General features: G+C 38.2%; 1 protein-coding gene across 1 annotated transcript in view; it reads left to right on the top strand.

The window, feature by feature from the left end:
- Nucleotides 1-519: 519 nt before the first annotated feature.
- LOC141907146 (bromodomain adjacent to zinc finger domain protein 2B-like) overlaps nt 520-18,726 on the top strand; it is a 35,656-nt gene continuing 17,449 nt past the window's right edge. The window contains 16 exon segments of the mRNA XM_074796721.1: nt 520-701; nt 2,999-3,199; nt 5,027-5,281; nt 7,857-8,065; nt 8,143-8,295; nt 8,794-8,937; nt 10,263-10,532; nt 11,315-11,500; nt 12,129-12,186; nt 13,411-13,551; nt 14,055-14,115; nt 14,304-14,418; nt 14,842-14,937; nt 15,422-15,602; nt 15,680-15,772; nt 16,726-16,841. Coding sequence (XP_074652822.1) covers nt 605-701; nt 2,999-3,199; nt 5,027-5,281; nt 7,857-8,065; nt 8,143-8,295; nt 8,794-8,937; nt 10,263-10,532; nt 11,315-11,500; nt 12,129-12,186; nt 13,411-13,551; nt 14,055-14,115; nt 14,304-14,418; nt 14,842-14,937; nt 15,422-15,602; nt 15,680-15,772; nt 16,726-16,841 — 2,376 coding nt within the window. The 5' untranslated portion in view covers nt 520-604.

Genomic DNA, 18,726 nt, shown 5'->3' with positions numbered 1-18,726 from the left:
TGCTGCTGCTGCTGCTGCTGCTGCTGCTGCTGCTGCTGCTGCTGCTGCTGCTGCTGCTGCTGCTGCTGCTGCTGCTGCTGCTGCTGCTGCTGCTGCTGCTGCTGCTGCTGCTGCTGCTGCTGCTGCTGCTGCTGCTGCTGCTGCTGCTGCTGCTGCTGCTGCTGCTGCTGCTGCTGCTGCTGCTGCTGCTGCTGCTGCTGCTGCTGCTGCTGCTGCTGCTGCTGCTGCTGCTGCTGCTGCTGCTGCTGCTGCTGCTGCTGCTGCTGCTGCTGCAGAATGCCCATACAAAGCTGACTACGGTTCCTCATTTTCAGATTAGTTACTATTCTATAACAAGAAATACTTCGTAAAAAAGCTTAAAATCAGGGAAAATGTGTTGAGATTAATGCAGTTGCCGTCTATGTCTTAGGTATATGACTGTTTTAATTGATTGAATTCTTAGCAGATCAAGTCAGGGAAAACAACGTGTGCATGTCAGGGAATAATCAAGGAAAAAGCAAGTCAATTGAAAGTGGCCATCACGCTAAGTGTTTCCCCTCGGTTGGGTCAATGATTTTCAACTTCGCTGTTTGATATGTTCTATATATGTTTATTTCTAGGCTGAATGGCCATGGATCGCGGAGCAGCAGAACAGCAGTTAGCTCCCTCTCAGCCAAGTCCCGGTCCATCCACTAACTATTTCGATGCCGGTGCTTTGTTGGGTAAGTAAATGATAAACCCATAACATGAGGACATCTACCCGTATGTCAATAGAATGGACCAGAACTCGAGTAGACTCATGAGCAATTGATCTTAAATCATTAACTTTCGTAAAAAATGATTTGTTAAACCGAAAAGCAGATGTTGATTTGTTATATCGGGACTAGATCACTGAAAATGGCCAACTTCACGTTCGGACAGAGCAAGGATAAAGTAGTATCTTAAGTTTTAGATCGTACCATAGAACCAAGATTGCCTTTCTAGACTTGCCCCAGGGCCCATATATATGTATATATATATATATATATATATATATATATATATATATATATATATATATATATCTTTTAAGTTGTTAGATTGGTCAATAAACCAGAATAGAATGGTCGTATTGTTAAACTTAGATGGTCTTAAACTGGTCTTCAATCTAAGTTTTAAATGTATAACTGGCCCCTGGAATATCGGTATCATAGCGCGGTGAATAAACAACAATGTTAAACGGTAAAATAATGCGGTATCCGGTAACAACAGAGCAGCAGCAGTAGTCAGTTAGTCCGATATAAGACTATACTCCTTCTTCACCGGCGACATTTCTAAATGGATGATCGCAATGAAAATCGCTACGGCAACGGATGGATGCTTCGTACAATAATGAAAAGTAAAGAGATAGATGGATGAGAATGTCGGAGCAGATCGGAGGAGTAAATCTCCGTCTAACTCCGACGGAGTGATTCATAATACAACCAACGCGTATTCGATACATCTTTGTTTAATCAATAATAACACCTTTATTTCTCAAGGGATTTAGCAGCAGCAGCAGCAGCAGCAGCAGCATTGTCGTATACAGAATTATACACTGATTTTCATTCATAATTAACGACATCAGCATCGGAGAAAATATGTTTATATCGCTGCGTTTATATCCGACAGTGAGGCCATCGGTGAAAACTTGACTGTGTTCCAGTTAAAATCATTTCATTAACAATTATTTCACGACGGTTTGGTTCCGTAGTCGATGCTCAATCAATGAAACCTCGTAATGATAACTATAAAAACCATTTGTGAGTAAATCCCCCCCCGCATACTGTATGCCCTATCCAGCCATCTTAAATCCCTCTGTCGAGATTGAAGAAAATTTGATCACCCTGACTTTTTTCAAATGGGCCGTTTGACAGCAGGCAGGGATTGTACCGTCGATAAAGAGAGGGCAATGATGATACAAATATTCCGTTGATAGCGCCGATGAAAATGCTTTGTTCAAAATGACTGCCACTTATAAAGATTACTATGGCAACATCTACAAAAAGCAAATAATACATTTTACATATTAATGCTAGTCATCAGATTTAAAAAACATTGATCTACCCTGAAGTATCTTTCTCTTTCTCTCTCCCCCTCAAACATCTCCACTCATAGCTATCAATTCAAATACTGAATATCTGTAATATGATATTTGCCTTTAAAAGACACTGCATTTTTCCGCTGATATTGGATAGAGCTATTCGCGCCAGTACGAGCTATAACTGCCAGTAAATTTTCACGAACCCACTCGTTAATTCCAAGGTCTCTTTGCTTTTTCAGTCAATTGTAAATTTGTAGTTCTCATGTTTAAATCTATTTTACATTATTTATATCTGTAGATAAACGATAGCCATTTTAACTCATAGCTGGAGGATAGCGTTGATTTTTTGTAACGTTTTATTTTTTGCATCATTCAGTGTCAAATTCACATTTTACAGAAATATTGTTTCACGTAAAAAAATATCCGACTGTTTTTATCTCGGATCAAAAAGAATCAAATATCAACGTTTAAAAATATCTCGTTGAGGTTAAAACGTTCTTTTCATAAGAGTTGATTGAAAATGGTTTTTTTCAACTTAAACCATGTAGCCTAAAATAATTGTGGAACTGTGGAACTGGATCCTGAACTGTGGAACTGGATCCTGAACTGTGAAACTGGATCCTGAACTGTGAAGCTGGGTCCAGAACTGTGGAACTGGGTCCAGAACTGTTGAACTGAGTCCTTAACTGTGCAACTGGTCCAGAACGAGAACCGAGTCCTTCTGTGAAGCTGGGTCCAGAACTGTGGAACTGGATCCTGAACTGTGGACTGGATCCACAGTCCACAGTTGGCAGTTTAGAATTGTGATTTTTTGAGTCGACTAATCAAAAATAAACCGATTAATGATAACCATTACTAACTGAGTCAAGAACTTTAAAACTGGTCGCGGGTATAGGGCACACCCCTCCCCTCTAATCATCTCTAAATAATTATTCATATAATTAAATGTATTTACAGGTCATCTTCCATTCAGTTCAGTAACCTCAGCAGCAGCGGCTAATCCATTCTCTCATCTATCTCATCTACCGACTGCATTCTCGATGTTAGGACGACCTCCGCTGTTTCCTACTCTGTCACCTGCGCTGGCTCTAGGATCGCTCGACGCGTTTAATACCGGTTTACAAACACCGTTTACAGCTGGTCTTAATTCTACTACAGGTCAGTATTATACCAGGCACATCCAGCAGGGGGCAGCACGAGCTGATGAAACTATTAGAACTGGCGAGTTAAGCGTCCGCGTAGTCAAAACGGATGTTGAGAAATGTTTGGAAATTTAAATGATTTTTAATACAATTTCCAGGAACTCGTGTGATGACAATAAAAACAATATAAGGCTAAGTGTAAACTCCTCCCCTTCCTCCCCTTGAGTTACAGGTGAAGAATTGTCCCTGAATAATATACAGGGACTTGTCACAATTAATAGTGAATGAATAAAACCTGCCTGAAGTTAAAAAAACTGCCATCTTTGCTGTCCACCATAGAATCTGTACACCTCCATTTTGAGCTATCTCCCGTAAATAAACAGTGATTTCGTTGTGAGATATTTGTCGTAGAGTGGTGGTTAAAGGCTCGTTGGAAGCAGAAAGTTTTCTAGTTTGTATTAAAGCTGATTTCATGTGAATCGGTTGAGAATTTTTGGAATTACAGTCGATTGAATTAGAATTGAATAGGAAAGGTCATTTTCACGTAGACGATTAGTTGTGGCACTCTTGTTTCTTTTATTATACAGGGATACTGGTGTTGGTCATTGATACTGATTTTATTCATTCACTATCAATTGTGACGAGTCCCTGTTGAGCGCAGAAAAATTGTGACGGGAGCATGAGCTCCTTGTGCTTCCATCTTGATTCATCCCTAGCTGTTTAAATGATAGATATATTTTACATTCAATTTTTTGCCTGAAAAACTAGGAGTGTTTGTTTTAAAAAAATGATTCCAATGGCTTAGATCTTCATGAATGGTTAAGTAAAATCTGAAGGGAAATTTTGAGGATCTTATAGAAGTATAATGACTAGAGTTTGAGATCAACTAAAACCTACTGAGAACTGTGAAACCTGTCAAGTTAAAGCAAGTTGTTTGTGTCCAGGAATGTGGCCGGGAGTATGCCCAGGGTTTGGTCCAGGGGTGGGTATGTGTATATGTGCGTTTGTCCAGGCCCGGTAAACGGACGCTAACATAAGATGACTGTTAATAAAGATAGGGAGAGAGGGAGAGATATTATGTACTAACCGATGATGTCTAATAGAAAGCACTGATAATGCTATAAACTGAAGTAATTGACTATGCGATTCAGTGCAGGTTATTCTGTTTTTGCCGGCATCACTTTCAGATATTAAATTGCCTCAGAATCCTAGTTGTTTCCATGGTGATGTGTCATCTGTGTCATGTCATATATAAATGCAAAGATAAGCGGCAGGGAGAGAGAGAGAGGGAGAGAGGAATGTTCGCCAGCTAGCTTCGACACAAATTGTCTTTAATGTCTGTTACATTTATTACTCTGATAGAACGCGTGCTGCCATCTAGTGTTAAATGACTAAACCGATGACTAGTACCTGGATCATTAACTTGAATGAATCAATACAGATTCCTCTATTGTTGAATCAATACGGTTGAGAAATGGAAAGAATCTGAGGGCCGCCTAAAACGATATTTGGTTTATTTCAATGTTTCAACCTATAATATCCTAATAGTCAATCTTCAGGAATACTTTGGCTAATTTTATATTCTACCCTAAAAAAATCATACTTCTCAGAAATGTATTTAAGTTCATTGAGTTCGTCTTTGCACTGATTGATAAAGTGGATTGTGTATCTATCTCCGATGATTATCAGATTTGGAAGACAAAATATCAAGTTCAAATTGCATTGAAAATGAATATAAAAATAGTTGCGCCATCTGGTGGTAAGAGCCGGTACCCCCTGCATATCCCGACATAAGCCACAAATATAAGAGAAAAGAATGATTAACGGTTAATGTACAATATAGGTGGCGCTGATTGGTGGCGCTTAGCATCTGAGCACGCTCGTAGAATGGCTGCAGCTGGTTCGACTGGTACAGCAGCAGCAGCGGCGACCGGCTCATCGGCGGCAACCGGTGACTATTTCACGGGTAGTTTAGGTTTATCGATTATGTCGCCACCTACGTCATCGTCGTCGTATTCTAACAATACGTCTGCTGTAACCGACCTGTTCGGATTCAATACGTTACTGCAACAATCGGCGCACGTAGCAACTCCTCAAAGTAAGACCTCAACGTCGATCAAAATGAATTATCTCGAAATTGTTGATATTTCAAAGTTTATCTTTCAGGGGCTGCGGTTACTGAAAAGTTGTTTAGAGTAAATCAGCACAGTGGATGGTTGACATAGTGACCATTGAAATTGTATTGTTACTACGGTTCATCCACCGGTTATCTTTAACCAACTTTTCAGCAACTTCAGCCCCTCACTTGCCAGTCTTAACCAATCTGGAATTCTCTTCTGACACGTTAGTTTCAACTAGAATATCCTCTATCCCGGAATGGCGTAATCAGTAAACCTGATAGAAGCGGCCGGTGGAATGTGTTCAAATAAAACCTGTCTAATTGATGATATTAGTTAAACCTAAAAACTTTCAGATTAAGATAAACTTTGAGATATCATAATTGAGGGATTATTTATAACTGAGAATAGATGATCATGATGTATATATATATATATATAACTGTAACTTTTCTCTATCTGTTTCTCAGATACTATTCTTACCCCCTTTTACTGTGTAAACTTGTGTCGGTCTTGATAGATTTAGTATTTTTAAAAACCTCTATTTATCAAACGAAGTGTACAGATAGATATTTGTATTCCTTTCATTTTGTAATGTGTACAAGTTTTATATCTATTATTGTTTTTGTATTGGTTAGAATTATATCCAGTCTTAAGTTCCTCATTCCAAATTCCAACTCGGTTCAATGTGCAAAAGCCTACCATAACAGACTGCAAAGGAACCTGATGCCGTCTCGGGACTCTGCAATGTTCCTCTCTCAACAGGGATTTGAACTTGGCGTTATGAGACTGCCACGTTCCTCCCTCGGCAGGGATTTGACCTGTAGTATCTTGTGACTTTGCCACAATAAGATGTAGTAGACCAGGACTCAGTTTCCACAGTTCTAGGGTTAACATTTGTCTCTTTAACTACAAGATTAAGTCAGTCAAATTGAACCCTGGAACTGTGAACTGTTGGTACTATAGTAGAACATTGTTACCACTATCATCATCAGGATTGAGGAATTCAGTGCCAGCTCTTCGCGATATCCAGTTCAACAGTTCTGAGCGTTAAAATTCAAATCTGAGTTAAATCTTTGAAAATGAAGTCTCATAGTGGACTCACAACTGTGGAACTGAAAGAGGACTGATAATGACTTCATCTCTGGCCTGTTTTATTTCTTGTATCTGATACGAATGAACGTTTAAAGCATTAACTCCACCCTTATTACTGATACTGATTCATAATCAGTTCCCATATTTACTTGAAAGTGTTGTGTATATATGAAAATTAATGATTTCTTCGCTGTTTGTAACTGCTGCATGTTTTCTGATCTATCTCTCTCCCTCCCTTCTCCCTCCCTTCTCCCTCTCTAACTGATGTTTATCATTTTAATGCATGCAGACTCTTGATGTATTCATATTCTCTCTTAATCTATTGTTTTGTATCTGCTGCTGGAATGTATAACGTTTTTTATTGATTCAAATGAGAAATAAAATATTGGAAAACTGAAAATCAGAGAAAATTTTACTGTAGGCTCTACACAACTCATAGATAAACATTGAACTCAGAGATAACTGTTTAACTCAGAGATAACAGTTTAACTCAGAGATAACTGTTTAACTCAGAGATAACTCTGTAACTCAGAGAAAACTGTTTAACTCAGAGATAACTGTTAAACTCAGAGATAACAGTTTAACTCAGAGTTAACTGTTTAACTCAGAGATAACTGTTTAACTCAGAGATAACTGTTAAACTCAGAGATAACTGTTTAACTCAGAGTTAACTGTTTAACTCAGAGATAACTGTTTAACTCAGAGATAACAGTTTAACTCAGAGTTAACTGTTTAACTCAGAGATAACTGTTTAACTCAGAGATAACTGTTAAACTCAGAGATAACTGTTTAGTTCAGAGATCACTGTTTAACTCAGAGATAACTGTTTAACTCAGAGATAACAGTTTAACTCAGAGTTAACTGTTTAACTCAGAGATAACTGTTTAACTCAGAGATAACTGTTAAACTCAGAGATAACTGTTTAGTTCAGAGATAACTGTTTAACTCAGAGATAACTGTTTAACTCAGAGATAACAGTTTAACTCAGAGATAACTGTTTAACTCAGAGATAATTGTTTAACTCAAAGATAACTCTGTAACTTAGAGATAACTTTTTAACTCAGAAATCACTGTTTAACTGAAATGAAAAATCTAGAATAAATCTGACTTGAGTTGGCTCTCAACTATACTATGTAACTCACTGATATCACTCTCAAGTGACATGAACTATTTCCTGCCCGTAAATATCCAACCCGCGTTGAGTCTACTGTATTTAAAGTTCAGACCTGACTCTACAACTACTGTTTGAGAGAAGTTTCTACTTCCCAAAAATTATCAAAATTCTCACAAAATCAGAAAAATTTCTGGTTCATTTTCAATTGAACTACGATTTTTCGATGATTTCAAATTAATCTCATTTTAGTTGAAAACTTCTACAATTAAAGATATCAATTAGACTAGTTTGAAAGTGTCAGAAATTAAAATCATCACTGATTACGATATTTTCTCTCATTTTTTCAGGTTTATTTTTACCGTCATCTTCTCCGTCATCGTCATCACCGGTTTCATCCTCAGCATTAGCCGTCAATCAACTGTCGTTATCGAACAAATCATCATCATCACCGCCGGTTCATCCTCCATCAGCCGTTTCCATGACAACAGCGACGACAACGGTCATGACGACCACGAAGTCGAGTAGCGTAACCAAGGCAACCGGTAACAAAGACAAGGTATCTACAGTAAAATACGACTTAAAACATAATTTTTAAGAATTCTTCATTTGAAAATTTGAATTTTGAATTTTCAGTCGTCTAACAGTAAACGAGGACGGAAACCGAACGTCGCCGCGGCGACGGCAAACTCCGGCATTCCGACTCCGGTTATAATGACCATTCCTAAAATACCGACCAGCAGCAGTAGCCCTGATTCTAAAAACACTGTTCAATACTCCTCGAGTAAGGTAAATAATACTGACCTATACTCTAACTACAGAACACGGGGCCAGTTGCATAGTCGTGACTTAAGTCCAAAAGTGGTCTTAAATCTTAAGACTAGTCTTTAAGCTGTTAGATCGGCTATAGAACTAAGTTGGTCTTAGACTGGTCTTTAGTCTAAGCCATGACTATGCAACCGGCCCCAGGGACCAGTTCCACAGTTGTGAGTTAACTCTGGGTTAAAATCAATTCATTTTTGATGAGTTGAATCTTAACTCACAACTGTGGAACTGGGTCCAGTACTGATAAGTCTGTGCTGAAAGAGTTCAGGGGCCGGTTGCATAGTCATGGCTTAGACTTAAGACCAGTCTAAGACCAACTTAGTTCTATAGCCAATCTAACAACTTAAGATCAGTCTTAAGATTTAAGACCACTTGTGGACTTAAGTCACGACTGTGCAACTGGCCCCAGAATTAGATTCTAATAGAGAACTATTGATTATTTGTTGTATTACGCGTGTATAGTGCGGTGGCGCTGTCGTCGAACAAGGTTCCGAAAGCGATTCCGACATCAGTTCGGGAAGTTTAAGTATGGATACACCGAGCGAACTGAGCAGCGAAGAGGATGAGAAGGATAATGAAAACGATAATGACAACGTAGAGGAAAAGGTATGTTATATGGTCGAATAATCGTGATTTGTAAAAAACAACGATTAGTGCCCGGTAGTTTAAACAATTCAAGAAATATCGATATTCTATTAACTCTTATATAACTCTGTATTCTATTCAAGCCCAGAACCCAGTTCTACTGTTCTACAGGGTCCAGTTCCACAGTTATGAGTTAAGATTTAACTCTGAGTTAACTAATTGAAAATGAACTAACCTTAACTCAGAGTTAACTCTAACTCACGACTGTGGAACTGGGTCCAGGTCATAGCGGAAATTCAATGAGTTAATTTTATCTTGCCTCAAATCATTCATAGATCCGATTTGATCACATTTAATGATTGAACTCATGAAAATAACTGTAGATCCAGTTCTACTGGTTGTGAATTACGATTTGACTCCGAGCATTGGAAATAGACTACATTGTAATTTCAGCTCTTTTGAGTCAAACTGTATAACTGAGTCAAACTGTAACTGTGGAACTGTGGAAGTGGATTCAGTTCTAACTAATGCATCTATTTATTCTTGATTACTCCAATCTCTCATCTCTCATCAGCAGACTTCAATTTCAAACTTTCACTTAGATTATTTTTCATTTCTCCACAATCCGCGACGTCTTCACTTTCTAAATTCTCTTTCTTTTTAAATGCATTAGTTTTTAAGTCGAGATATGAGTTTTTTTTTCCATTTCGCTTCAGTTTCACGCAGTGTGAAATATTGGGTCAAGTTTTTCAAAATATTTTTTCAATTGCCAACAAAGTTGCCGCGTAAAGTAACGTTATAAACAGAGTATTTATTCCTAGAGTAAAAGGAAGGTTTTTTCCTTTGTTTGTTGATGATCTATTTTTTTTTCAAATTTTTGTTGAATGTTTTGATCGAGTTTTTGTGGTGGATAGTTTTGTGTTTAATTGTGGATATATTGTTGTCTGCTGGTGGTGTTGATGTGAGGGGGCGGGGTGTTCAGTCATAAATGGTTTGAAACCTCTTGTTTTATCAAAATTGATTCCAAATTCATAACTGTTTGGTGATAAATCTTAACCCTAGTTCTCAAGAGTTTGAAACTAGAGTTAAAATGGAACATATTTGAACTCTATAGAGTCAAACAAGGACAAAACTGTGGAACTGGAACCAGTTCTCTGGACCCTGTTTCACGGGTTTTGGTTCAATTCGGCTCCACTTTTGAATTAGTTTTGTATTTTCAATGTTTGAACTCTCCTGAGACTCTCCTGAGCAGCCGGGTCCAGGACATGAGTAAAACAAAAGGTCATCATCGTCATTTTTGTAACGGGAAAAATTTTTTTCTCCGCTTTTTAAACCACTTTTTAAAGAAAAAAGAACAACGCGATCGAAAGAAAAACAAACGGAGGAATGAAAACTCTACTAGTTCCGATCAAGCAGCCATCTCGTCTCAAACATCACCGTTAGATTTAACAAAGAAAGAATCAGGGTCGTATATAGACGTTAGCGACGGATTATTTGACCCGACCTGGTGTTTAACACCCGGCTTTCATTCAGTATTGACTCCTCAACCAAAGAAACGAGGTCGTAAACCTAAAACATGGGTTCTCCAACAACAAATGCTTGAGGCTCAGATGAAGGTAGGCTGAAACAACGGCGCTGAAATGAACATACTTGGAATTGATGGAAGGGTTACCCCGATTAGAGGGAGGTAGATTGAGGGGTAGAGGAAGTAGCCGGTTTTATAGACAAGGGTTACTGAGGTCCTGGGGCCGGTTGCATAATCATGGCTTAGACTTAAGACCAGTCTAAGACCAACTTAGTTCTATAACCAATCTAACAACTTAAGACCAGTCTAAAGATTTAAGACCACTTGTGGACTTAAGTCACGACTGTGCAACTGGCCCCTGGGCTCAGTTGCACAGTTGTTATTTAGGTCATTCCAAAAGTTGAGTAAGTGCGAGTTACCTGTGGGTCAGTATGAGCTGTACAGTCCTATGGGCTGTACAGTCATAACTTTAAGTCCAAAAGTGGTCTTAAATCTAGTTCTGAGTTGTAAAATTGGCTATCGAACCAAAATGAACTTAGACTGGTCTTATGTTGTTAGATCAGCTATAGAGCTAAGATTGTCTTAGACAGGTCTTATATATAAATGATAACTGCGCGACTTTGAACCCTGAGTTCAAGTCAACGCTAGTCTATAAATCCTGGTATTATCCGAAGACAGGCTCCGGTGGTTTCTGGTAATCGATGGTATTTGATGTTGTGTTTGGCTTCATGAATTTGATGTTGTTAACTCTTTCTCGCTTACAACGCACAGTTTTTACACCACAAATCATAGACGATAATCGCAAGCGCCCGGTGTGTGTACGGGGGGGCGGGGTTTAAAAAGCCTTTGATTGATTGATCATTTCTCGGTTAGGAGCAGAAACGTCAACAAGAAGAATTGAAGATTCACCTGGAAGCTCAAATAAAACAGCAACAGTTACAACTGAAACTGGCGAGGAAAGCAGAGACAGATGCTTTAAAAAAACAACAGAAACTTAAACAACAACAACAACAACAAAAGACGTCAGTGTCACAAGTTACGGCGACAGTTTCTAAAACTGTAAGCTCCCACCACCCCCACAGCTCCCACTGCCCCCACCTCCCTTCATATATGGTCATACACGTCTGTTCTTTGTTTCGAAACTATTCAAGCATGTGTGAAAATGATTCTGGCAAAGTCTAAAAGTTATCCTACTGGATAAACTAAGATGACTTGAAAGAACTTTCCCGAGATACGTTTTTGTTTCAAGACAAAGCTGCAACTGTCCTGCCTACCTATACAGAGTTTGAGGACTTTAATTACCTAATAATCCTAGATGTTGGGTCAGTAAGGGTCAGCGATGGTCAGTTAAGGGTCAGCGATGGTCAGTGTGTTGGGCTCTAGTAAGGACCAAAGGGGTCAGTGTAGTCAATGAATGGTTTAGTTTCACATGCCACATAAATCCATCCGATTATAAAAGTTGACCACAACTTACACTTAGGATCAGTGATAGTGATAAATCTGTGCACTTTCTGCTGCTAAACTTCATCTCTTTTGTGTTATCTATTCCTCTCTTTTTTCAACTTTCTTCAACCCAACAAAAATGGATTGATTGAATGATTGATCAATTGGTTGATTGGTTGATTGATCGATCGATTGATTGATTGATATTGTTGTGATGTTTATGTCGAAAATTTTACGATTTCAGGGAAAAACATCAAATAAAGACAAGTCTAAACAGGATGAAGAGAGATCAGGAAATTCAGGTAGTAACCCGTCCTCTTGCTTACATCTTAAAATTAAAACAGCTATGAGATATCTCATAGTTCCAGTTCAACCATCATTGCCACTACGAGATATCTTATAGTTCCAGTTCAGCCATCATTGCCACTACGAGATATCTCATAGTTCCAGTTCAGCCATCATTGCCACTACGAGATATCTCATAGTTCCAGTTCTTCCATCATTGCCACTATGAGATATCTCATAGTTCCAGTTCAGCCATCATTGCCACTACGAGATATCTCATAGTTCCAGTTCAGCCATCATTGCCACTACGAGATATCTCATAGTTCCAGTTCTTCCATCATTGCCACTACGAGATATCTCATAGTTACAGTTCAGCCATCATTGCCACTACGAGATATCTCATAGTTCCAGTTCAGCCATCATTGCCACTACGAGATATCTCATAGTTCCAGTTCAGCCATCATTGCCACTACGAGATATCTCATAGTTCCAGTTCAGCCATCATTGCCACTACGAGATATCTCATAGTTCCAGTTCTTCCATCATTGCCACTATGAGATATCTCATAGTTCCAGTTCAGCCATCATTGCCACTATGAGATATCTCATAGTTACAGTTCAGCCATCATTGCCACTACGAGATATCTCATAGTTCCAGTTCAGCCATCATTGCCACTACGAGATATCTCATAGTTCCAGTTCAGCCATCATTGCCACTACGAGATATCTCATAGTTCCAGTTCAGCCATCATTGCCACTACGAGATATCTCATAGTTCCAGTTCTTCCATCATTGCCACTATGAGATATCTCATAGTTCCAGTTCAGCCATCATTGCCACTATGAGATATCTCATAGTTACAGTTCAGCCATCATTGCCACTATGAGATATCTCATAGTTCCAGTTCTGCCATCATTGCCACTATGAGATATCTCATAGTTCCAGTTCAACCATCATTGCCACTATATCTCATAGTTCCAGTTCAGCCATCATTGCCACTATGAGACATCTCATAGCCGATCCATCTTGGAATCTGATTGGTTGGCAATGTTAACAAACTCTTGTTTCATTCTCAATTCCCAATGGTCAGTTTTGAACAACAGCTGTCCATGTAACAGTTTGATTGCCAATAACTGGTATACTCTTAGTGGCAATAGGGGGCAGCGCTGTATAATCACAGTGACAGCAAACGTGCTAAAATTGTAATAATATCGTAATAATATCGCGTAATTATATTTTCAGAATCCGATTCTGGCGATAGTTCAAGTGAATCGGGTGAAAGTAGTTCCGACCGTTCGATGAGTGAAACACGAACTGAAAAACAACCGAAACGTAAAAAACGAGTCAACAAAAAAGACGATAATCAACATTCCGACGCTGAGGGTGAGTTTCTCAAAACAGACCGTGTCTGAATTCACACTCTTTACATTAGAATGGTGAATGTCTACTAAAGATATCACAGGTTGCAGATTCAGGGGGGGGCACTGACCTGGAAAACTCAGGGAACCAGGAAAATATAGAAAAAGGGAAAACTTAAAAAGAAATTGCTCAAAAGTTGTTGGTAAGAGTTAACTTGTGGACAAACCATTGTAAACGTGAGGGTGAGTTATAACTGACTGCGTCTGAATTCACACTCTTTACATTAGAATCGTGAATGTGTAAAGATGTCACTGGTTAATGTCTATTTCATCTTTGCTTGTGAAGACGCCGTGTGGCCTAGCTCAGTCAGTATTGGTTACCTGTCTGAGCATCGATGGGCAGCTGTTATTTCAATTGTCATTTCAGCATTTATCCATCAAGCAACTGTTACCAACTTTAGAGCTATTTTACCCCTAACCTCTGAATTCCATTTATTCATCTCTGTCTCTCTTTCTGTTTTATTGTAGTTAAACCTAAACGTAGAAAGTTACTGGATGAAACAGAGTTAAGAATTCCATTAGAATACGGGTTCGTATAAACTATTGTCTATTTTATTCTCGAAGTTTTTAGCCATTGAGAGTCATATGTAAAGTACGTTGTCATTTTCAACAGCCCCTCCCTATGATTGAGCTTATAGTAGTGTCAGTTCAAAAATGCCACCATTTTCTGGTTGTGGCTGTGTATACAGTATCGGTAATGGCTATGTTTGTTTATAGGTGGCGCCGCGAGACGAGAATTAAATCAGTTAGTTCTAGAGGTGGATTATTGGGTGAAGTTATTTATCATACTCCATGCAGTAGAAAACTACGAACTTATCCTGATGTTACGCGGGTAAGATCTGAACCCATCCTCTCCTTAACTATCAGTTCATTTAGAGTTCAGTTTTAACCCTGACTCGTAGTCAGAGGTCAGTTGCACCGTTGTGGCTTAGACATGAGACCAATAGTCTATAGATTTAGCCCCTTGGGCCAGTTGCAGAGTCAAAACTAAGATATACGACCAGTCTTGGCACATTTTGGTTCTATAACCAATCTAACAACTTGCAACCGGTCTAAGCTTATTTGATTCTATAAAACAACAACCCATCTAACAAGTTCAGACCATTTTCAAACTCATTTAGCTTCCATATAAAAACTAACAACTTTATACCAGTCTTATGGTTTTCTTATGGTTATGCAATTGTACCTTATGATGAACAGACACAAATATAGTTGCAGTTAAGTAGATCCTGAATCTCATTGTATTGTATTTCAGTATCTGGAGAAGAACAACATAACTGATCTGACGTTAGACAACTTCACGTTCCGGCCGCGAGTGAACGTCGGTGATTTCTTAGAATTACGAGAAAATGTAGGTTTTCATTTAACTACTAACTTCATCTATTCTTTACAAACCCCACCAATCCTCGAAAATGATTGTCCCGCTTATTTATTGGATGATTTGATTTGATTGGGACTTGATTTTGAAATTGAAAACCAAATAGATAGAGTCGAATGATCGGTTGAATTTACAGAATTTTTGTTTGAATCAAAAGTACATAATTGTAAGTTTCGATTCTGGTTCTTGTATATATAACAACTTGGGAGTTTTATGGAAATTCCAGTGGCTGTTCATATAAACAATCTTCCAACCACTTTCATTAAAGTGTTTAAGCTAAAATCAGTAAAGTTTGAATATTGTTATCCTCGTTGAAAACATGAGGTCCAACCAATAGCAATTAAAACCAAAAATTGGAGTTTAATCTTTTCGTAAAAACAGGACCCTGTAGACCATCAACACCTCATAGAGAACTAACTGTATCTACTTATTAATGTATTACATATGTGTATTACAGCAGGGCTATGTATTACTGTCGGAAACCGAGGTGACAGAACGATTCATGTTATCACGAAACCAGGCGGCGCTGACCGCTCTAAAAACTGACAAATCATCTTCTAAAAAACGTAAACTGGTCGGTCTGCGGGAGGGCTGCTCTTACAGCGAGACAAAATTAAAACGAAAACTCGAACAACAAGGTATTGTATTCGAACTGTTCTAACTGCGGTAAGTGACTATATTTCGTCGTTAATTCTGCGTAATTCATGCGTTTCAGAAATTGCCAAAAAAGCGGCGGAAATTAAAGCGAAAAAACGCCTGGAGAAATTACAGAAATACGAATCGTTGAAAAAAGCCAAACAAATGAGAGGTAAAAATATCATAGTTATCTGTATCTGTAGAGTACATAGCTGCATCTGAATGTGTAGCATATACACAACAGGAGAGTTAAACAAACCGTAGGCGCTGGTCTTAGTAACGCAGAGGGTGACTTCTGGAGAACTTTGGCTGACGAAATCAGAACTCCAGTGAAAAACCATTGATGAACACACTCTGAGTCCATGCTGTGTTGATTACATATAAAGTCCCACACTAATGATGTGAAAATAAAATCTGAAATGTTTCCTTGAGCTAGTGTAGTTTGATCAACGTTTCGACTTTATCCTAATAGTCATCTTCAGGAATACTGTATTCCTTGAACTAGTGTAGTTTGATCAACGTTTCGACTTTATCCTAATAGTCATCTTCAGGAATACTGTATTCCTTGAACTAGTGTAGTTTGATCAACGTTTCGACTTTATCCTAATAGTCATCTTCAGGAATACTGTATTCCTTGAGCTAGTGTAGTTTATTCAACGTTTCGACTTTATCCTAATAGTCATCTTCAGGAATACTGTATTCCTTGAGCTAGTGTAGTTTATTCAACGTTTCGACTTTATCCTAATAGTCATCTTCAGGAATACTGTATTCCTTGAGCTAGTGTAGTTTATTCAACGTTTCGACTATATCCTAATAGTCATCTTCGGGAATACTGTATTCCTTGAGCTAGTGTAGTTAAATCAACGTTTCGACTTTATCCTAATAGTCATCTTCAGGAATACTGATGTTGTCCTCATTATAACCATTGATGAAACATTCTGAGTCCGTGCTGTAAGGATAATATAAAATCCCTGCACACTAAGAATAAAAAGAGTGAAATGTTTCCTTGAGCTAGTGTAGTTTGATAAACATTTCAAATCATCTTCAAGAATACGGCTGATGTTGGTTCTGAATATAACGTATGAAATAACGATAGATTTTTTATCGTTGTTTAATAATTTCCAGCACTTGAACGAAAGAAACAACGAGAAGAATTGAAGAATCATAAAGAACAGGAAAGACAGCAACGTTTAGAACAGATACGCATTGAGAGGGAAATGAGAGCTCAACAATTACTAGAGGTAAATAATGATAACTGCCTCAGTCTCTGATATAGTGCTACCTACAGCGTGACAGATTTAAACTCTGCTGGTATTGAGAGCCAATCGATTAAATATTCATCAGAATCCAGTTCTACAGTTCTCTTACCGTTAGAATCAGTTCGTTTACAATGTTTTAACCCAACAAAGTGAAGTTTAAATCACGAACTGTGGAGCTGAGTTCTGTGTCCTGCGATCTGACATGTTCTTGAACTCTACAGTCAGACCTGAATCAAGTAAAATTGACCGGCTTGGGTAGTTTGCACCCTCACACATTGTCTACGGTCACTCTGAAGCCAGGTCCTATTATATTTACTGATACTTAGTTCATTTGTGATTTGATGCACATATTTTACCACAAATTCAGATAAAACCAGTCTAAGCTCATTACATTTTCTAAACTATAGATCTAACTTAAAGCGAGACCGGTCTTGACTGTGCAACTGGGTCTAGATCTCGTATATGAGACCTCCAGGTTCCCCGGCGAGTGAGGTTTTTAGTTTTCCTTCAGAAACAAACAATAAAAAAACAGAAAACCATGAAAGGAACATTTGTCATTATGTATCATTTCAGCAGCAGATTAGAGAACAAGTAAGTGAGAGATAGAATGATACAAATCTTGCTTACAGTTGTGCGTTGGATATCTTGAAATCCATGCAGGATATGTACATACAACGGAACCTCGTTACAACGAACTTCAGGGCACCAGAAAATCTGTTCGTTATAACGGATAGTTCTATATACAGTGTGGAACCTTGATACAACAAACTTCAGGGAACCATAAAATCTGTTCATCGTAACAGATAGTTTGTTATAACAAGGTTCCACTGTAACTAGCCTTTTCCCCTTACTTCTAATACAGATTTTTTCATATACCGGTAACTGCTTTTATAGATAAATCTTTCATTAACAAATAGATACTAATACCAGTAACTAGTAGAACTATTTATGAAGATGAATTTATCAAACTTTCTAACTAAGTTTTTGGCAGAATTTCTTTAACAAACATGTTGAGTATAGCATCGAAATTCAAAACATGATATACGTCTGACCCCCCTGCATGGCTTTCATTATAAAACTCTTTAAGCTGCTAAAGGTTCATGCTGTAAATGTTTCTATAAATCCTCATTTGCTTGGAGCGAAGAAATACAGAGGTGTTTAGTGGTTTTAGAGAAACAGGTAGATAGAGGTTGAGAGTGAGAGAGAGAGAGAGAGAGAGTCTCAGTCTCCCTGTTGAGATTGATTAGACTTTCTAAAGCTGGTAGTAGAATCGAGATCCGCAATCATTCTTCTTCTGATTGTGGGTTATTGATTCTAATAACCCCTCTCCTCTCCCCTCTCTCCCCTCTCTCCCCTCTCTCTATATCTGTCTCTGAGTAAATGAGGGTTTATCAAAAACAGAAAAAACTGTTCATCGTTTTCCACCATTATGGAAACAGTAACGTTGTGTAAACGAATTCGAACTAATTCTTGTTTGGATTTTGTCTCTCGGTATTCTCTAAATGTGATTCCATCATTTTAAATACCTTCGGTGTAGTGAATTTGTAAAATGTAAATCAGACGTTTGGACTTTTTTAGCGAAACGACGAAAAACGTTGTTTTTTTTGCGAAAAAAACAAGAAATTATTTTGAACTCGTCAAAAACTGGAATCTATTTCATCGTCGAACATGAATACATTCAAATTTCAACATCTTTCACTTTCGAGAAATTAATATTTTCTATCCAAAAACGGAAACAGATATTTTACTCATCCGCCATCTTGGTACGATAACCACACTCAAATGTGGTGGACAGATGATAAGATAAAAACCCACTATTTACAAATTAAAAGAATTCGAGAATTCATTTATTGAAACAATCTAAAAT

Source organism: Tubulanus polymorphus, chromosome 6, assembly GCF_964204645.1.
Source record: "Tubulanus polymorphus chromosome 6, tnTubPoly1.2, whole genome shotgun sequence".
Classification (NCBI taxonomy): Eukaryota; Metazoa; Nemertea; class Palaeonemertea; order Tubulaniformes; family Tubulanidae; genus Tubulanus; species Tubulanus polymorphus.
This window is presented reverse-complemented; position numbering and strand designations above follow the sequence as displayed.